At 41.4% G+C, this 22,376-nt stretch overlaps 1 protein-coding gene and 1 long non-coding RNA gene across 2 annotated transcripts in view; one reads left to right on the top strand and one right to left on the bottom strand.

Annotated features, from left to right (window-relative positions):
* The window catches only part of LOC308459190, a 481,964-nt gene that overhangs the window by 24,642 nt on the left and 434,946 nt on the right, over positions 1-22,376 (bottom strand). The window lies entirely within an intron of this gene.
* PTPRN2 (protein tyrosine phosphatase receptor type N2) overlaps positions 1-22,376 on the top strand; it is a 610,006-nt gene that overhangs the window by 210,886 nt on the left and 376,744 nt on the right. The window contains exon 11 of the mRNA XM_080974012.1: positions 16,153-16,232. Coding sequence (XP_080830138.1) covers positions 16,153-16,232 — 80 coding nt within the window. The remainder of the gene's footprint in view (positions 1-16,152; positions 16,233-22,376) is intronic.

Here is a 22,376-nt window from a genome sequence, read left to right as displayed (position 1 = left end):
ATATATAAGAAGAACAGCTGTTGAAAATAAAAATTGCATCCCTGAACAAATGCTATGCCAATGCCAGAAGAAGCAGGTCACTTGCAGGCTTGGCTTCAGCCATTGTGGGTGAGGCTAGCTAGGCAAGGGACAAAGAGGAAGAAGTCAATTTCTGTCCGTTTTGCATGAGAACAAGAGGGAAGGGGGACAAGTTTAAGAGACAGCTTGGTGGCGGTGGGGAGATTGTTATGTTTTTAAAAGTTTTAATAAATAAATAGATCAATAAATAAACAAAGGCCAGCCGCCATCTCTGCCAGCAGCATTTGTCCACAGTGGCCTCTCTTTCCTCTTCTTTGTTACAGCAGATGAAAACAATTGTACAGCCTTGTGCATGACCTCCTTATTAAATACAGTTTTATAAAGCTGATATATGTGCTGCCATTACAGCCTCCGGGGTGTGCAAAGTGGGGAGGGAGGGAGTGTGTATAGTTTGCAAACAGCACTACTTTTGCAAGAGCGAGGCAGCGATGGTGTGCATCAGATTTGCAACCCAAAGGCAGTGAGGGATTGTTTCTTTTGGATTTTTCAACAGTATGCACAGGGTCTGCACTGGGTCTGTTGGGTTCTGTGCTAGCTGTGCCTCCCCCCCAAGGCCCCGTTTTGGGGTTTTCTGTTCTGGTAGCTCATGCCCACCATTTGAATAGGTGCATTACTATACTTCTCAGTGGCAGAGCTTCCCTGCCGGTGGAGACTGGTGGAATAATAATAAATAATAATAATTTATTATTTGTACCCTGCCCATCTGGCTGGGTTTCTCCAGCCACTCTGGGCGACTTCCAACAAAAATCAAAAATACATTAAAATGCATAGCTGTCAACGTTTCCCTTTTTTAAAGGGAAATTCCCTTATTCCGAATAGGATTCCTTGCAAGAAAAGGGAAAAGTTGACAGCTATGATTAAAATGTCACACATTAAAAACTCCCCTGAACAGGGCTGCCTTCAGATGTCTTCTAAATGTCAGGTAGTTGTTTATCTCTTTGACAACTGATGGGAGGGCGTTCCACAGGGCGGGCGCCACTACCAAGAAGGCCCTCCGCCTGGTTCCCTGTAGCTTTGCTTCTCGCAGTGAGAATAAGGCAGGGCAGGTTAAAGGGACACCTCTGATGCACCCAAACCTCCTCCTGCACTAGGGATTCGGGATTTGGATTGCTCTTGTTACTTATACAGTGGTACCTCAGGTTAAGTACTTAATTTGTTCCGGAGGTCCGTTCTTAACCTGAAACTGTTCTTAACCTGAAGCACCACTTTAGCTAATGGGGCCTCCTGCTGCCGCCGCACCGCAGGAGCACAATTTCTGTTCTCATCCTGAAGCAAAGTTCTTAACCCGAGGTACTATTTCTGGGTTAGCGGAGTCTGTAACCTGAAGCGTATGTAACCTGAAGCGTATGTAACCCGGGGTACCACTATAGTAAGCATGTTTAAGATTGCAACCTATATAGTCTCGGGTGTGGTGCCAATAGCATGCTACCTGTGATTATACTTAAGTTATCCAAACTGTTTCTGTAGCACATGTGGCATTCGACATGCGGAGTACAGAATTGCAAAGACAAGATGATGAAAACAAGGGTTTGGGCATTTCAGCTTGCAGGCATTTCAGCTTGTTGTTCTGGCTGCCTTCTTGATCTTTTATGAAAGTACTAGTTATGGTTAATCTGTTTTGTTAATGGTTATGTAGCTGTGAAACAAATTCCATTATTTTGTATTACATCATTAGGGATCATTAAAAGAATATTACAGCGCCAGAATAATTATGCATGCAGACACAAAATGATAAGTTTGATTTTATAATCCAATTACGAGTGTCTGTGGCCTCTGGTGATTGATTGCTGGACCAATATCGTAGGAGATGAAAGTGGGTGGCAACATCAATAGGCATTCTGTTAGTCCATGTGCTGCTGCTTCTACCACAAATGTGTTTTGCGACAATGGCTGTGTTCACACTCTCGTTTACTGCGTTTTCATTACTGGGTTTTAAATCCTTGTTTACATGACATTATCCTAACCATATAGGTATCCTAAACTTTTGACACAAAATACTAGTGCTTGGTATGTTGTTTCTTAAACCAGCTTCACACTAATTGGAGCCATTCCCAATTAATCTCTAGCCAAGTTGTGCACCCCTTGGCACAGGGCGAAGACGTACTTCCCCCAACAGTGCCCCCTGGTGCGAACACACGAGCAGAAATGAAGGAAGCTGTGCTGATGTGAACAGATAGGTGGGAAAGAGCTGTGAAACGTAATGATGAGAAAAACAACTTCACTACGTTTTAAGGGGGTAATGTGATCACACACCAATGCCTTTCCTCTGAGAGTTTCTCCTCTCTTAATTATCATATAATGAACTTCTATATAGCAAACCAACCTGAAGTAAATCTAGGTACAATCTGTTTCCTTTAAAAAAAAAAAAATCTATTTTGCTTATTTGTGGTTTGCTAGACCTTACTTCCCATGGGTTTATTTTAACTGGGAATTCTATTCTGTATCCTAAAGCATAATGGTAGAGTAAATTGAAATATATGAGACAAACCAATAATAATAATAATAATAAAACCCAAGGCATAGGAGTTCAGTGAATGTTCAAGTAAAGCCTGTATCCACAACTTGAAAACAGGGCTTATCAAGTGGTGGCAGCACCAGCAGTATTGGTCAAAGATGCTTTGCTACCCAAAAAGAAGAGCAAGAAGGCACCTCTCCCCGCTTCCAAATATAGACGCTGACCAGACTGGCAGCTGAATCTTCCTTAAATACTGGCAAAGAGACGGTATCTTTCAGTGCACCTGAGGGCAGCAAGGTAGCTTTGGGGATGAAATGGCGCACCCAGCTCTGTCCACTCTCTGCCTGTCTCATCATCTGGTCTGGGAAGGAATCCTTAGACAAAGGGAAGCCTAAGGCAGCTCATTTGGGATGTCAGTTATTTCATTTATTTTTGCATTTTTACTGCTAGAGAGAGATGCTTGTGGGAGTTTTTGCCTCAGGTGCCAAAATAAGTCCGCCAGTCTGGGGGTGGCATTGGCTGTTCTGTCCGAGGCAACAAAATTTCTTCATCTGGTCCTTTTCCAGGTAACTTTTCAGAAATCTTTAGTTTTTCAGCATTGATGAGGTTCATCTTGAAATGCTAATGTGAATCGAGGCATATTTTAGTGTTGTGTAAAGTCCCCTTAGCTCATTTCCGAATTGAGCCAACAGTCATGGGCAGTCATAGAATCCGAGAATCCTAGAAGGGGCCACAAACGTCATCTAGTCCAACCCCCTGCAATGCAGGAATCTTTTTGCCCCATGTGGGATTCAAACCTGTGACCCTGAGATTGAGGGTATCATTCTTTACTGATTGAGCTATCCCAGCATATTTTTGGAGAATGGTTGTTTGTTTGTTTTTACTAAGAGTTCTAAATTGACTTGTAGTGATGGTTGCACAGCACTTGTGCAGAAACATATTTTACTTCCTCAAGTGCAGAATTTCTGAGAGTAATCAGCAGCTAGGAAGAAGTCAAATTTAAAACTAGTGAGAACAAAGTGTATTTTACTGGCTGAAAAACCAGGTTATAGCCCTCCTCTTCTGCATCTTCTGAGTCCTGTCTCACAGAACTCACCTGTTATGAAGAGGACTAAAACAAGTCACAAATAACCATACCCTAAGAAGTGCTAACTTGGATTTCCCATTTAAATCACTGGAGGTTTCATTTAAGTACAGTGGTACCACAGGTTAAGTACTTAATTCGTTCTGGAGGTCTGTTCTTAACCTGAAACTGTTCTGAAGCACCACTTTAGCTAATGGGGCCTCCCGCTGCCGCTGCGCCGCCGGAGCACGATTTCTGTTCTTATCCTGAAGCAAAATTCTTAACCTGAGGTACTATTTCTGGGTTAGCGGAGTCTGTAACCTGAAGCGCATGTAACCTGAAGCATATGTAACCCGAGGTACCACTGTAGATGCATTTAGGAAATGGGTGAGAAGCCATATAGAAATGATCCATTTTGTCCAGGGTTTCCCAAACTTGGGTCTCCAGCTGCTTTTGGACTACAATTCCCACCATCCCTGACCACTGGTCCTGCTAGCTAGGGATGATGGGAGTTGTAGTCCAAAAACAGCTGGAGACCCAAGTTTGGGGAACTCTGATTTGGTCTTAGTGACTAACAGGGCAAAGGAGCTTACACTTCAGTTCCTTTCCCATTCCTGATCGTATGTGATAGAGCTGTATGTACCTGAATTGGCATGTCAGCAGTAGTTTTGCTAAATGGAAGGCTAAAGCCTTGGGTGGTGGTTTTTCTTTGTTTCCTCCCGTTACATTGATACCACCTGAAAAACCCAATCAGCCATTTAATCAAACCTACTCATCCAGAACCTAAACACTGCTGTGAAACTTGGTGTTTCCACTTCATCATGCTGATAGGTTATGACACAAGGCATGTGTTGGTTGTAAAGGTGAACATCTAAGGAAATTATGAGTAGCTTGGATTCAGAACGGTGTGAAATAGGTATATTTAACTCAGCATGCAAATTCGCTTGGTAATCCTAGTTGAATCTAAGCCAAATCTTGCACAATTTGGGTACGCTGCAGTTACTTTTTAATGTGCAGCTATTTGGTGTTTGTGTTCAGCCCAGACTGATGCAACGTCCTTCAGAATAAGGCTGTCTCCTCTTCAGAAATAGATGGGTTTCAGAAGGAAACAGAACTAAGTGCGGTAAAAAAAGTGAAATACCTAGGGGTTCACTTGTCAGCTAAAAATTTGAATTTATTTAAAGACAATTATGAAAAATGTTGGCTGGAAATCAAAAAAGATTTGGAAATCTGGTCAAGATTGAAACTTTCCTTGTTGGGTCGAATTGCAGCTATAAAAATGAATGTATTGCCGAAAATGTTATTTTTGTTTCAAACCCTACAGATTGTGGACAGAGTGGAATGTTTTGGAAAGTGGCAGAAGGATATATCTAAGTTTGTTTGGCAGGGCAAAAAGCCCCGGATAAAGTTTAAAATACTAACTGATTCGAAAGAAAGAGGGGGGTTTGCCCTGCCGGACCTGAGATTATATTATGAAGCTGCGGCCTTCTGCTGGATGAAAGATTGGTTACTTCTTGAGAACACTGATGTCCTAGATCTGGAAGGGTTTGATAATGCTTTTGGTTGGCATGCATATTTGTGGTACGACAAGGTAAAGGTTCATAAAATGTTCAAAAATCATATTGTTAGAAAATCAATATTTATGGTCTGGACAAAATACAAGGACTTATTAGAAGGTAAGACTCCGAGGTGGCTTTCACCAGCAGAGGCCAAGGCCCGGAAAAAACCTAATATGGAGGTTGGTTGGCCGAAATATGGGGAAATTATAGAAAAAGTAGGAGAAACTTGGAGGCTGCAGAGTTATGAAAAATTAAAGAATAAGGTGCAAAATTGGCTTCACTATGCTCAAATTCAAGAGGTTTTTAAGTTGGACAAAAGAACAGGTTTCCAGGTGGAAAAATCGAAACTAGAGACAGAATTGTTGGAACCAAAGACCAAGGTACTTTCGAGAATGTATAACTTGCTGCTTAAATGGAACACTCAGGATGAGACAGTCAAATCAGCCATGATAAAATGGGCTCAGGACATTGGGTACAACATTATGTTTGAAGACTGGGAAAGGTTATGGACCACTGGTATGAAATTCACGGCATGTAATGCCTTGAAAGAGAATATTATGAAAATGATATACAGGTGGTACATGACCCCAGTCAAGCTTGCTAAGATATATCATTTGTCTGATAATAAATGTTGGAAATGTAAGGAGGCTGAAGGGACATTCTTTCACCTCTGGTGGACTTGCCCAAAAGTGAAGGCCTTCTGGGAAAGGATCTATAATGAGTTAAAAAAGGTGTTTAAGTACACCTTTCCCAAGAAACCAGAGGCCTTCCTACTGGGCATTGTCGGCCAGAAGGTGTTAAAGAAGGATAGAACCTTTTTTATGTATGCAACTACAGCAGCAAGAATTCTTATCGCAAAATACTGGAAGACTCAAGATTTACCCACACTGGAAGAGTGGCAGACGCAATTGATGGACTACATGGAATTGGCCGAGATGACTGCCAGGATCCGAGATTTGGGAGAAGAAGCAATAGAGGAGGATTGGAAAAAATTTAAAGATTATTTACAAAAATTTTATAAGTTATATGAATGTTAAGAATTCGCATGATTAGGGAAATTCAGCTCCAGCAATAAGATTAAGGTATGGGAAACTAAGCTATATTAATGAAAGGACTAATGTTTAAAAGAACATTATATATGTTATTAGTGTAAATTGACAATAAGCATTTTAAACGTAAACCACAAGTATTTGAAAGAACAAAAGAATGCATGAAATAAGGTTATAATTTGCTGAAAAATTTTATTGTAAAGAACGCAAGGTGAGGGAGACGTGGGGAAGTCCGGTTGGTTATGGAAAAATGCTTTGAAAAGATGATTTTCTTCTTTTTCTTTTTCTTTTCTGTTATTTCTTTGTATATCTGACTTTGTATTTCTATTTGGAAAAAATGCAATTAAAAATATTTTAAAAAAAAAAACAGAATAAGGCTGTCTCCTTTCTCCAGGTACATGCAGTACCTGGCTAATTGTAGGTGAGCAGGAGGGGTGTTTTTTTTGGGGGGGGGAGCACAGCTCTCATTTTTTCAGACCAGAAGTTATGGCATCGTCTGCCAAATCTCCAGACCAGTTGGTGGACTCTCTTTGCTCTGGCAAATCAATGAATTGATAATGAGGTTTTTATTATTGCCGCAGATGGTAATACAGGAAGTAAGAGAATTTGAGAGCCTGAATACTTTCCTTTTCTTTGGTGGTGCATCTACCCTATGCTAGCAATTTAGTTGGTAACACTTCTTTGCAATATTGTTTGCATTTCTAGTTTGAAGCTAAAAGTTGCATCTGAGCTGACTTAAGAATCTTTTATCAATGAGTTTTACAAGTCAAACACTTGTAAAAGCAGCACTGCTTCCTCCCAGGTAACCATGCATAGCACAGGACTGCATTCATGCCGCATGGTTAATTGGGAGGCAAGCCCAGGTCTCCTGAGTCAAAAACAGCTTTCTGCATTTTTGGACTGTTCTTGGGGCACAGCTGTGAGGACTGCCATTATTAATTCCTGCACTTCAAAATTTGACACTGCGCCACTGCCTAGCTATGATAGGTTACAGAACAAAACTTCAGAGTGAGCAAAAGTTGAGATTATGTAACCTCATAAACTTTTACAGAACTGCCACCAGCTCCTTATTAAAACAGTAAAGAACCCAAACCTGTAATATAAAAGTACATTTTAGTAGTGTGTCCAGTGGTTTTTATGAACACAGGGAAAGTGAAACCCAATTGGAAAAGCAAAAACAGAACCCAGAAATATTTCAGAAAGAAGGAAAATAAGGGGCAAAGGAAAGATTTACAGGTACTTAAAAATAAATAGCATTTTAGCCCGTCTTAATTGCAAGGAATTACTTATTTGATATACCAAGGTTCAAGTGAAGTTTGCATAGTTTCTGACCTGCAAATCTGCGTCACTTCTTGAAGCCAGCCTTTTCCATACCATTCCTGCCTTTTCCATATATCAAATTCATCAAGAACCAAATGTCAGTGTTTTCGAACTTCCTTATCCCTCATCTTCTAAACGATGACCCACTCTTTGAAAAAGTAACTGACTTTCCAAAACATGTGAGTAGAAAAATAGATTTCCTCGGGAGCTAAATTTAATTACTATGTAGATCTTAAAACTTAATTTCATATACAGAATTAGAATTCTAACAGAACTAACAGGATATCTTGGTTAGCCCTTCAAAGGAAGGTTGAACCAGTGAAGGGTAATTATCCTGCAGGAGAATTTCATTTACATCTGACAAACATATATCAAAGTCCCCAAACAAGTGATATCTCAGATATAAGGAAGATTGGTAATTAATTCAGACTTACTGTCCTGAGGGCCTGTCACTGAATGAAGCAAGGTTAGAAGATGGCTGCTGTTTAGCATCTAACAGATTAGACTTCTCTAATTTCTACACTTGTAGCTGGAATTTCTCCATGAAAAGATGTAATAAATCTACTGTGTCATGATAGCCACCTCATGTTTCACACTGGGGAGTTGCCACACCCCTTTATAATGTTGACTGCCCTTTTCTGAATGTTTTCCAGCACTGCCTGAAGGTGAAACGACCAGAACTAGTGAGGTCACACACAATGGCATTACAGTGGTACCTCAGGTTACATACGCTTCAGGTTACAGACTCCGCTAACCCAGAAATAGTGCTTCAGGTTAAGAACTTTGCTTCAGGATGAGAACAGAAATCGTGCTCCGGCGGCACGGCGGCCGCAGGAGGCCCCTTTAGCTAAAGTGGTGCTTCAGGTTAAGAGCAGTTTCAGGTTAAGAATGGACCTCCGGAACGAATTAAGTACTTAACCTGAGGTACCACTGTATAAAATTGGCAGCTTTATGTTCAATCCCTTTTCCCAATGATCCTTAACATAGAAATCGTCCACTTACTGCAGCATCTACTTTGAGCTATCCTATATCAAGTCAAGATTTCATTTCTAATTAGTCATTGCCAGTTCAGACCTCATGAGCCTATGTGTGGAATTAAGCCCCCCCCCCCCAGTATGCATGACTTTAAGCAGGAGATCCCCCATTTATATGAGCAACATGGTACCTTGTGATAATTCAAGATTTGTCTGACTTTTGACCCTGAGGTCCACTTTCTTCCTCATTTCATTTAGAGAACCAAGTACAGCCTGAGCAGGCTTTCAAGTTTAACCTGCGGGTAAGAATGGGAGCGGAGGGACGCGGGTGGCACTGTGGGTTAAACCACAGAGCCTAGGACTTGCCGATCAGGAGGTCTGTGGTTCGAGTCCCTGCTCATGCCAACCTAGCAGTTCAAAAGCACGTCAAAGTGCAAGTAGATAAATAGGTACTGCTCCGGCGGGAAGGTAAACGGCGTTTCTGTGCACTGCTCTGGATTGCCAGAAGTGGCTTAGTCATGCTGGCCACATGACCCGGAAGCTGTACGCCGGCTCCCTCAGCCAATAAAGTGAGATGAGCGCCGCAACCCCAGAGTCGGCCACAACTGGACCTAATGGTCAGGGGTCCCTTTACCTTTACCTTGTTATTTATGGAAACCTCCACAAGGCAAAGTCAAGCCTGTATGTGTGATGATAAATTTCTTCTTCTTCCACCTTGATTTCCACTGACTTCTTGTAATAGTTCCTTCCAAACACTTGGTGGGAGGAATTTATATGGCAGTAGGCTCTTCTCCTTTTCTCACCCTCTGCTCCCTGCCCTTCTTCTAGCATCTAGAATGCTAGAATCTAGTAATGTCCTAGCTGCAAGCAGCCCTGGAGAACATGTTTCTGCAGGATTTCTTGCACCTTGCTACCATGGCACTGTGGGCACTGGAAAGATGGGGGGGGGGGAATGAATGAAGGAAGGGGTGAGGAACAGAGGAAGAACTTGCTGCCACCCCTGACCTGTCATCATGTTAATTTGGAAGAAGGGAATGCGGTAATGAAGGGAAGGAACATTGTGTGTTGGTGACCTGGATACAAGCCAATTAAAGTGCAAGTCCAAATTAGGGTCTGTCTGGGTACTCATCCCATTTTCTGAATTTGGTAAAATAAATTATTATGATACCGACAATCTCATCTAAATTATCTGGTTTTGACTCCTTTGTTATCTGCTAAATGTGTGCTCCTAGACACCCACCATATTCTAAACTACCGTCTGCTCTTGCGATTCATTTTAAGTTAAAAATATAAGGTTATCCTTCAGTCAGTCATTGCATCCTTATTTCCCTTTCCTGTGTGCTCTGTTCTGTATACAGAATCTCCCTTCCACAAACCTTCCTCTCCTGCTGCCTCCCAGCTGTGCTTGTTTGGGGACTGTGAGCCAGCAGCCCCCTTTTGCCATGCAGAAAGCATCAAGCGGATCATGCCCAATGTTGGCACAGATGTATTGGTGCTGCCGAAATGTGGTCAGTGGATAGCTCTCAAAGTAAAAATGCAACATCGCACTCATTCAACAGCATTGCACTCGAAAGCCAAAACACATCATAGACCAAATTATTTTGGTGTGTTTTCCTAAACGTATACCACTTAAATTGTTCAAGCTCCATCGCTTAGTGTTGCAGAAATAATTAATTATCAAAGTGCATTGTTTTGTCCCGTGTTTCTTAGGGACTTAATCCTCAGGATCAACAGGAGACTGGCTTCAGCCCCCACAGTTTCATTCTAGAAGTACATTGATTTGATCACTGTACCTCAGTGCTTTAGCACATTGTGAATAGTGTGACCAGCTGCAAAGGCGGACAAGACGCCAGTATCTAACAGTTATGTAGAACAAGGGTATGTTTCAGGGAAGAGGAAATGCTTTCTATACAACTCTGAAAGGCGCAGGAACCCTGTCCTCCTTTACATATAGTTTTGAACTTCTTTCAGAGCCACAAAACTGTTTCCTTCTGCCGTCAGTTCCATGCTTTGTTGCTTCCTATGCCACCAGCAGCGCTTGCTTCTCAAATACTTTTCCACTAGGGGGTATGGCAGACTGTAACTTCACTTCCCTGTGATCTTCCTTTTATGTTTCCCTAATAAGTACCGTACCTACGAGGGAAAGAAGTGTGGTCATGTGAAGTTCAGTCCACAATCTATAAGAATTTAAATGGCCTCATTTATAAAAGTAATTGTAGCCTGCAACTGAAAGTGATGCAGGAACTGCTGTATTGATAATGTTGCATCTCTCTCTTTCTGGCTTTCAGTTTGAAAATTCATTGATGTGAAATCATATGCTTGGAATTAGAGCAATAATAATAATTCTGAAGATAAAAAATTGTTCATCGTGTGTGGCAAGGGTAAAAAACGGGGAGAGGAACATAATATCATTAACATGGAATCAAGTCACCCTTGACAAATTGACTGGAACCCACCATAAATGATGATAACCGTCTGCGACGTTGTTCAGAGGCTGATGGTTTTTGGTTAAACCCAATACGTAGCTGATATGAAAGTAGCACTACTGAATTTTAAAAAAACAAAACAAACCAGCAGAAATTCCACCGACTTAGGGGGTAATTAGTCTCTACATTTCAAGTAATTTGTTTGATCAAGCAAACACTGTTTTGAATAGGATTAGGGTTGCTGTCTTACTATCCTCAATCTGCGCAATCACCTTTATATACAATTGCATTGTTAAATGGATGTAAATCCAGGATAACCAAAATGCTTTATTGAAAATGTGCATGAATGCAACTGACGGTGTGATCTAATTCTCAATTCTATGATTAAGATCCTTTTCTAGTCACCGAAGATACACAGCAATGCCATGCTTCTCAGGCGTTTTGATTCATTTGACCAGCTGGGCTCTGGTGTTTTTATGTTTATGACCTCTTTTTCATCTTGCACAGTTTGTTGAATTTGTGTGTGATGTAATCTGCCCCAAAGGAGGCAATGTTCTTTACTCACCAGCCAGATCATGGGTGATATGTGAGAACAGTTTGTTTGCAATGAAATGCATCAGGTCATAAACACCATTACGCCCTTCAGTGGGAATTAGTATTTAAGAGTGGTGTCAAAACAATTGTGGTTAATATTAGCCAAGCTTCAAGAAGGTGTGGTGAACTGAGTGAAAGAGCAATATCTCATATGTCACTGATGCTGGCATCAAGATCTTTCTCAGTAAGTCTTGGGAGGGGGAAGGTTTTTCTGCATCTTTATTTACTTGTTTTTCTTTTTTCCCTGCTGGCTACACCTTCTTATATGCGTCAGTCAAATGCTGCTAGTCCTACAAATAGCATAAAGTAAAGCAGAGACATCACCTTGCCAAGAAAGGTCCGTATAGTTAAAGCTATGGTTTTCCCAGTAGTGATGTATGGAAGTGAGAGCTGGACCATAAAGAAGGCTGATTGCCAAAGAATTGATGCTTTTGAATTATGGTGCTGGAGGAGACTCTTGAGAGTCCCATGGACTGTAAGAAGATCAAACCTATCCATTCTGAAGGAAATCAGCCCTGAGTGCTCACTGGAAGGACAGATCCTGAAGCTGAGACTCCAATACTTTAGCCACCTCATGAGAAGAGAAGACTCCCTGGAAAAGACCCTGATGTTGGGAAAGATGGAGGGCACAAGGAGAAGGGGACGACAGAGGACGAGATGGTTGGACAGTGTTCTTGAAGCTACCAGCATGAGTTTGACCAAACTGCGGGAGGCAGTGGAAGACAGGAGTGCCCAGCATGCTTTGGTCCATGGGGTCACGAAGAGTCGGACACCACTAAGCGACTAAACAACAACAACAACAAAATAGTGTGCTGATCTTGACTATCGGAAATGTAGGCTGAAAACCTCACTCTGCTATTGAGTTCCCCAAATGGACGTATCGCTGTATTTGCTTGACTTTACTCAGAGGTTGGTTGTGAGGCTCAAATTGCCATTCTGAGCTCCTTGGCTGAAATGTGGGATGTAAACGTAAGAAATAAATCTTGCCGCTTGGCATGTATTTACCAATACCACCAACAGTAGGCAAGGCACTGTACAGAATACCAATGTGGCAGAATCCCTCCCAAAGTCAATGCGATCAATAGTCGTTGTTGTTATCATTTATTACTTTTTATTTTGTGGTATTATATTTCTCTTGCACATAATGAAAAGTCCAATTTTCCCTAGCGCACACACATTCTTATTGAAATGTTTATTCAATAAGAGTTTGAGGCTCTATTAGCTGCTTTAAAAAACAACAACAAACAATCAGGGGGAAAATGTTTTTTATGAGCTACTACTTTTCTACTCAGTCAGTTTCCAACATATCCAATACAGAATAAAAGTATGGACAGGTTATGATAATGAAAACTGATGTGCAGAATTCATGTGAAGGAGGTCTGCACATAATGGGACAGGTATAGATTTCACTACTGATATGGACTCTATTGAAAAAAACTTTGTGTTTATACACATTTATATGGGATCTGTTCCCATAAGAATGTAAGAACAGTCTTGCTAAATCCGACCAAATATCTACCTTTTACCCGGTCTTTGGGTGGGTGTTTGATTTTCGTTGTTGTGTATACTGTGTATATACGGACAATGACAATAAATTTATCTTATCTTATCTTATCTTATCTTATCTTATCTTATCTTATCTTATCTTATCTTATCTTATTTTACGCCATTTTGTTTCCAGGAGTCCTTTCTCCACCTTATTCTAGAAAGATATATTTAATGACTCCAAATGAACATTTTTTTTCGGGAAGCTTCTTCTCTCCCTTTTTATGTGTGTTAGTGGTAGTAGAGTCCAGGATAGCACCACAAATGAATGACCTATCAAACTGGTATATATTTCTATTTCTTCGATACCTTTACTAGCAATAGTGGAACCAAAGTTATAAGTTTTGATAACATGGTATGAGAAGAAATGGTCCAAAAATATTTCTGTTTCCGCCACAAATATTTAACAGTTTCATATGGACACACAATGTTAGCTACAATTCACACCTATCCTGTAGGTTTTTGTTAAATGAAATACTGCATTTTGCTACATTTCCCCCCAAAATCTGAATTGAGGAAAAGAATAACCTAGCTGTGTTTTAAGCCAGTAATGTGTACCGTACATAGCCTCATGTTCTAAAGGAAGATGTGGACTTCCCAAATTACTATGTTGTTACCATGCTGCTAAATTTGTCTGGATCTAAAAAGATAAAGGTGAACCAGCAATTAAAAATATTGAACAAACCATCTTCTGTGTCCCATCCTCTGGATAATAAAGAAGAAAAGGCAGCTTTTTCTAAAGTGTCAAAATGTTATTAATACCTTACTGTCCACATGGGACTATTACTACAGTAAGATTTCACCTACAACCTTCTTGCTTAAGTAGCTATGCCAACAAGTTTCAGAATTTAAATTCCCCTTTTCCAGATAAAGAATTGTCTGTCTATACAAGAAACAATCTTGTTATAGAATTCTAACATCCAGTTCTCAAGAATTGGATGGATTTTGAAATTGATGATGAGTCAAGGCACAAAGATTCCGCCCCACCTCCAAATACATTATATCATAAAATACATTATATCTTTGACATGTGGTGGGCATAGCACTGAAGTGTTTTGCAAGAAGATGGTTCAAGGAATATTGTCATCTACGTACTAATGCTAATGTACCTATGGATTCTCCTGTATACTGTCTTTAATATTGTACCAGGTGTGCTCCCTGGAAAGGGTTGCTAAATTAGTTTACCGGTATGTTTGTCATCTGAAATTTTAGGAGATACCTTCGAAACTAGAATAACTGGGGACATTATGGGATAAACTTTTATTAGTTAAACCAGGTGTCAGCAACTTTTTTCAGCAGTGGGCCGCTCCACCATCCCTCAGACCATGTGGTGGGCTGGACTATATTTTTGGGAAGGGGGGAAATGAACAAATTCCTATGCCCCACAAATAACCCAGAGATGCATTTTAAATAAAAGCACACATTCTACTCATGTAAAAACACCAGACAGGCCCCACAAAAAATAACCCAGAGATGCATTTTAAATAAAAGCACACATTCTACTCATGTAAAAACACCAGACAGGCCCCACAAAAAATAACCCAGAGATGCATTTTAAATAAAAGGACACATTCTACTCATGTAAAAACACGCTGATTCCTGGACCATCTGCGGGCCGGATTGAGAAAGCAGTTAGGCCGCATCTGGCCCACAGGCCTTAGGTTGCCCACCCCTGAGTTAAACTGATGGCTCCACATGAATTTGGTGCCCAGTAATTGTTTTCATAAAGAACCTCTTGTCATTGGATTATAAACAATTCAAATGTTTAATGTAGAAACATGTCTTTTATATTGATTGTATGTTTTAACTTACGGGGTGCTGACTTGATTTTAATATTTGAGGTGTCTTGCTGCTTACTAGATCTATAACATTTCAATAGACAAGTACCTCTTGGTTCTTTTGTTTTCAATTCTAGAGAATGATAAGACACTGACTAGCTGTGCCTTCCTAACCACTATGTTGGTGCAAATGATGCAGAAAAAGTATTAGCTGTAGCTAAAATGTGTAAATGAGGCATAGACCTCTGGCTCGGAGTCATCATAAGTTCCTAATGTGGTCTTTAGTGCTGAACCCTAGTTGAAAAATCAGCTGCTACTTAACATAATGCCAGGTGGTCTGGACATAAGGAAGCGTGACCTAATTGTGAATTTTGACTCAGGCTTCAGTCCTGAAACTGCTTATTTGTGAATGATCCTGTAGCTTATTTTGCAGTAATTTAAGATGTTTTTCATTAATGCAACGAATTATATAAGAAGAAAATGCACATCACTTGTATCATTACTCCTCTAAAATCAAACTTCAGTGCCCCTGTGCCTATCAGTTTGGAAGTGAAATGGAGCTACCTGAAAGCAAGATATTTCTGCATACTCTGTAGACTTCCTGTGTGTGCCCCCCCAAATTCCAAACAATAACCTATGATTAGTAGCCAGGTACTTATGGGATATTGAAAAGCTACAAAATGTTGAGTGAGGGGAGGGAAGGAAGGAAGGAAGGAAGGAAGGAAGGAAGGAAGGAAGGAGGCAGGGAGGGAAGGAACCAGAGATACCAGGTATCTGGAGAAGTGTGCATGCACACGAAAGCTCATACCAATAACAAACTTAGTTGGTCTCTAAATGTTACTGGAAGCAATTTTTAAATTTTGTTTCAACTACGGTAGACCAATACGGCTACCTACCTGTAACTATGTCCTATACAGGGATATTACAGAAGGGAAGAAAGTGACAATCACATCCTTTTTAAAAAATAAAATAAAAAATCCAGACCTTGCCCACCCAAGTAGCAATAAATCTTCAGGTTTGGGAATGATGAATGGATATTGAAAATTTTTGGAATAATGAAAGCAATACATTGGTACCCATTCATTACTCTTGGTACTTGTTGGTTCAACTTTCATTTTACTTTTTTTACAAAACGTTTGGTTGAGTTTTTCATTCATAACTAAATCAATATGCACCTTACTTTGATATTGAGATTATAAACATCTAGCTGAGCCTAATAAAACACACTGGAGATGATAAATTATCCTTGAATATATATTGTATCTTATGTTCCTTAGTTACAAACCTCTTGTTTCACATCATGTTTTGTAGCATGCTGGGGCCAGCTGTGACCTTCAAAGTGCACTCAAATGTCTTCAATATCACCACAGCCGATGTTGCCAAAGCAGCAGGTAAGAATCCTTATTGTCAAATGCACCCTTTTCTCCACCCACCATTGAATTTAGAAAGACAGTCTCAGACAACAAGAAGGGTCCTTATCACTAGAAGATTGACATTTAATGAAACAGACATTTGAAGGGGTGGTAGCCTAAATGGAAAACTTAAGTGTAGCATCTCCAACTCAATTAAAACTGCCTGACACTTCCTTATTTGTAAAAGAACTGAGCAGAGAATGAGGCCTGGATTTTTATAATGAAAGAGAGCCCACAGTGTTGTGTTTGAAAGAGAGAAAACGTACAGTTCTTAAATGAATATTTGACATCAGCGAGTTCCAGCTAGTGTAGCTGTACAGCACAAAAGAAGTATGACTACAATTAAGCCTTTATTTCTGGACTTCGGAATTGGCTATAAACGTGTTTGTGCTGTCAAGTTAATTTGACAATTCCCATGACCCAGAGATGGTGAGCATTGCAGATCAACAGCGAACGTCCTCCTCCAAAAGAGCCATGGCAGTGCAGTGCGGATTTGATTATAGTCATTTTGGAGTCTAGCCTTGATTGTAAATTGTTTTGCTGACCTGAAATCGTGCCTAGAATTCCACTCGGAGGCCCAAGGTTTGTTGCTGCCCGAGGTGAATTAAAAGTTTGCTGCTTCCTCACCTCCTCCCTGTACCTTGTCCTGTGCCGACCAGCTTAACAATATCACATTAAAAGATTAAGAGCTGACCTGGGTATTATTTTCTCGTCTCCTCGTTTAATGTTCCTTCCCCAGAAGGGCAGGAATAACCTCTCTCCCCAAGACATTATCAGTGCTGAGACAGGCACCCCCAAGTGGTTACCTGGCTTACTTTGGTGTCTGGGCAAGCTCTGTGCTGTAACTTTGCCCGGGGTAACTCAAGCGCGCTTTTAATGAGTAAGAACAAACGATCAAACTGGTTTGAAATTGTTGCTTATATAATCTCATGGGAGCTTCCAATGGCAAAAATACTACGCCATGAAAAGTACTGTGGGTTGAATGTATGTACAGTAGATTGAATATCTTGGCGCTCAACTGTTCCACAAGTAACCTAGGAGGTAATACAGTGTGGTATTAAGTTAACCTGTGAAAGGTAAAGGGTAAAGGGACCCCTGACCATTAGGTCCAGTCGTGACCGACTCTGGGGTTGCGGCGCTCATCTCGCTTTATTGGCTGAGGGAGCCGGCGTACAGCTTCCAGGTCATGTGGCCAGCATGACTAAGCCGCTTCTGGTGAACCAGAGCAGCGCACAGAAATGCTGTTTACCTTCCTGCTGGAGCGGTACCTATTTATCTACTTGCACTTTGACGTGCTTTCGAACTGCTAGGTTGGCAGGAGCAGGGACAAAGCAACGGGAGATCACCCCGTCACGGGGATTCGAACCGCTGACCTTCTGATTGGCAAGCCCTAGGCTCTGTGGTTTAACCCACAGTGCCACCCGCGTCCCTAAGTTAACCTGTAGGTTTGTGCATTTGTAAGCATAGTCTATTGGCACACGGCGGGAGGCAATCCTAGCAGGGTGTGGAGGGCAAAGGCAGTGGCAAGTAGTAGTTGCCACCTGCCCTATCTCTTTTGCGATGAGCAGCAGTGTCACTGTTGCTGGGATGATATCGCCAACACTCTGACCCCCAGCTGCCAGTGCAGTCAAGTTCTGTGATAGTACTCAAGTGAATTAGACAGCTGTGCGTGTACCCTTTATCAACCTCCACTGTATGTGTGTCTGTCTCCTAACGAAAGCTCCATGTACCATTACCAACTTGCAGAACCATGTTGCTTAGGAATATGAAGCACAACACAGTGAAGATGCAGTGCTGTCCATTTCTGTTAATTTCAGTTGCAGAGTTTAAGCATGCACTTAACTTCCTACAGAAATTAATTGGGTTTGAGTGGGCCTTCACCAGTGTGATTGGGCAGATACTTGGAGCTGCCTTGTTGACAGTAATGTCACCACAGGCTACCTGGGTGAGGCTGAGAAGGGGCAGGGTGGCAGCAAGGTTTGTGCTGTGTGTGTGACCCATGGGAGTGATGGATTGGCTCTGCCAGTGTAGCCATGCAACCCTAAGCAGACCTTGGGGGTCTCAAATTTCAGTGGTGCCCTGTGCGATGCCAGAATTTGGCGCCCCCTGCGTCTCGGCTTCCATTCCACAACGTAGTTCTGGCGCCCTTGTGGCACTCCCAAGGCTCTGCAACCAGTGTGACTGGTCACACTCTCCTAAACCCGCTTCTGCCTGAAGTCATCACCACCCTACCCCAACCCCATCCAGGTTAGCTGTAGCAAAGCCGGTGCCAAGAGGGTGGTCCTACTACACTCACCACTATTTCTTGACTGGATTATGGTCCTGGTGGGTTTCTTTTAATAAATGCACTGGGTATCACCAATTAAAGTGCTTTAAAACTGTCCTCTTTGAGGTATTCTGCCATTGACTGAGGTGCAGCTACTTCATTTGAATCCAGGACCTGTACTTCTTTTGTGCCCCGTGGAGACAAATGCTTGTTTAGTTTTAGTACACTGGTTTGTCTTAGGCAGTGGAATTGCTTCTAGGAACTCGATATCCATTCTAGGGTCGACAATGCTTAAGGGAAGAATAATTTACTTGTTGTTTACAAAATCCCAGGTCACAAAACCTGTAGGTTTTTAAAATATAACTTTTATATGCATCTCGATAATTTACCCTCCGCCTAAAGGACAAGCTTTGTAATCCTGTCGCGTCTCTTTGGAGTTGATTGCACTGAGTAGTAGCGGAGGAGTAGAGGACGAAAGGGCAGAAATAGTTCATATTGCCAACATATCAAATTTCGTATCTTTGGATATGAAAGTCATATTGTTATGTACTGAGCTTGGATCCTAGAACAATATGCAGGTTGCATCCTAGAAGGCAGAAACCTGATTGGTCTGCAGGAACAGCCCAATCAAGCTCCAGGAGGAAGTGAATGAGCAACCTGACTGGCCTACAGGAACAGTCCAATCAGGCTCCAGGAGGGGAGTTGAATCAGCCAATCACCCATGGTGTAAATAGTGTATATATAGCCAGAGGTTTTGGGAGAAAGCACTCACTCACTGATTACTATGAAATAAAGAGCATGAAATCAACACTCAACTCCGAGTATATTTCACATATGCATTATAGCAGATGCGGTCATTAAAACAAAATAACCCACACATTCCATGGACATATATATTAATACTGAATGGCAACCAGTAAGGGGGTGGGGGAATATAGTCATATAGCACCCTTTCCAACTTCACACCCTCACTGCCCCCTGATTACTTTGCTGGGATCTATAGTTCTGTGCCAGAATGTGACTATATAGTCCAGAAGGGACTCTGGTAAAGAACAATTTCCAGCTGTCTCTGCCTTCTCTATGGTGTTGGGAACTGATGCTCCAAGATTTATTTTGGAGCGGGAGCGATGATGTCATCTGTCGAAACACCAGAGAAATTTACAGGTCCTCCTTGCTCTAGCTAGTGAATGAGACAAGAACGAGGCTTCCGTGTTTTGCTCTTTGTGGGACACATTAACAGAGAGGAAATCTGAGAATGAGGAAAATAAACTGTGATACTTGCTCCCCCTGTTTTTGATGGGATTCTTGTTTCATGCTAGCAACTTATATGGTAAAAACTTCTTTGGAAGATTGTTTAAATTTCTAATTTAATGGCTGCATTAAACATCTCTTCAGTGACTGTCACTTTATCTTAATCAACTGGGTATTATTCTAATATTTGGGTGTGGCTGTGTATCAACACAGCTCATTGTATTTTTGGACCTTGTGGTGAGGACACGCGGAGCTCCTACAGTTCAACATTTGCCACACCACTGCTGCGCCTTTACCTCTCCTGTCGTCCCTGTTTGGCAGAAGGAAGTTTCCTGCCTTGGGACTAGTTCCCCATAAAAATGCATAAACTCCATTTCCACTCTCCCCTCCAGGTGCGTATTACAGACAATATTGTGGAGAGCTGTAAAAGTAATTTAAAAGCAAACCAAGCAAAGAAGAAATATTTAGTACACCTTCTGATAATGCTCATGGCATTCCTCTCCCTGCCTCTTTGCTCCTTTTCAGAACTAGAAGACATGCAACTTGGTAGTTATTGTCAAAGTTTCTCTCTATACGAGACAGTCCTGTAGGTCCCACAGATATATTGTAAGTGTAATTATAACTTAAGTAATTGCTCCGCATATAGAAGTTGCTTTTGGGAATCCTATCCTTAAATAGTCTAACTGTGTGCAAATTATCTTTAACAGAAGCTTGTCACCTAGGGATATAAGCTGTTCATAGAAGTTTTCAAGGAAACAAAAAAGCCTATTAAGATTGCCTTGGCATAGTCAATAATTAAAGTGATAATGCATGAAAATGATAAAAACTCAAATCCTCTACCATTTCCCCACTCGTTTTCTCTCTTCTCTCTCTCCCATCCAGAATTAAAATATTCACTCTATATGGCCTTGAAATGCTCTGTTTTGTTTTTATGACAGAACTTGCCCATTGTGTAATACAATTGGTTTCCAAGCATCCAGCTTGATGCAGTGTAGCTTTTTTTTTAAGGCTTAATGACTAAGTACACTGCTTTGTGCTTGCATTTCCCAAGTTGTAATAAGTTCAGGGTAGTCTTTATGGCAAATTGGGTTAAACCACAGAGCCTAGGATCAGAAGGTTGGCAGTTCGAATCCCCGCGACGGGGTGAGCTCCCGTTGCTCGCTCCCTGCTCCTGCCCACCTAGCAGTTCGAAAGCACGTCAAAGTGCAAGTAGATAAATAGGTACCGCTCCGGTGGGAAGGTAAACGGCATTTCTGTGCGCTGATCTGGTTCGCCAGAAGTGGCTTAGTCATGCTGGCCACATGACCCGGAAGCTGTACACCGGCTCCCTCGGTCAATAAAGCAAGATGAGCGTCGCAACCCCAGAGTCGGCCACGACTGGACCTAATGGTCAGGGGTACCTTTACCTTGTTTGGGGGGGGGGGAATTCTGGAAATAGCATGGTATCCTTATAATAATAATAATAATAAAAAAATTCATTTACAAATGTAGAGGTATAGCAGTCATTACTCAAAGAGTGGGCACATGGGCAGGCAGCAAAGGTTCCAGAATTAGAACTAGAGCACTGAGATACCCAAAACTCTTTTTCGTAATGGCTCAAGTCGGTTAGAGCGTGATGCTGATAACTCCAAAGTTGCCGATTTGATCCCCATATGGTACAGCTGCATATTCCTGCATTACAGGGGGTTCGACTAGATGATCCTCACGGCCCCTTCCAACTCTACAAGTCTATGCTAAATCTTATTTATTTATGCAACTCTGCCAGACACTGGGCAAAATGAGTCCTTCAGTCAGCCTACACAATCAAATATTAATGCATCATTCAGCTGAAATTAATTGGAGTTACTTCCAGATAAATTTCCAACAATTGGACGGTAAGTCTGATCTTGACTCTTGCTAAAATGAGCAGCACGGATAATATACATTTGAAATGAAACAGTGGACTTTCCACCGCCTTTTATCTGCAGAAATGCCCTGCTGGCAGCTAAGCTCTGGCAGTTTACACCTGCTAGTTATTTGGACGTTTGCCTGTTCATATGCACCTTTGAAGAATATGGCCACAACTTTTTGGATGAGTAACAAGAACATTATAAAGCAACAAATGATTGAAAAAATCGCTTTAAAGCCTGCATAGGTAACATCTGCTAATTCTTTGTGCAATGGTGCCTAATTTGGCCTCGTTCCCAAAGTGGCATCGCAGTGCCATTTCCCCATGTTTAGTTTCACTAATAATCATTAGCTAAAGGACTTAGTGCAGTCACACTGCTACTAAAACAGTTGGCACAAGAGTGATGAAGCCAAGTGAGGAACTGAAACCTTAATCCTCATTATAATAATATGATTGGACATGGTACCTGGAGCTACTTCCTGGAAAATGCAAGTGGCGGTAACTTGAGCTCTGGTCAGTGGTGGCCAACATATAAAACGCAGGTCACATGTTAAGTTGCTTTGTTTCCTACAGGCTCTTTTAGCAGCCCTGGGCATATTGGATTTATTTCCTCTCTTGTTAAGCTATTAATATTAAAGCCTGCTTTTATATAAATATGTCCAAAGTGGCTTACAGCAGAACACAAAATACTATAAAGCAAATCCATACTATCAAAATA

Source organism: Podarcis pityusensis (genome assembly GCF_964106645.2).
Source record: "Podarcis pityusensis genome assembly, chromosome: 12".
Classification (NCBI taxonomy): Eukaryota; Metazoa; Chordata; class Lepidosauria; order Squamata; family Lacertidae; genus Podarcis; species Podarcis pityusensis.
The sequence above is the reverse complement of the archived record's forward strand: the minus strand, read 5'-3'. Positions and strand labels throughout refer to the sequence as shown.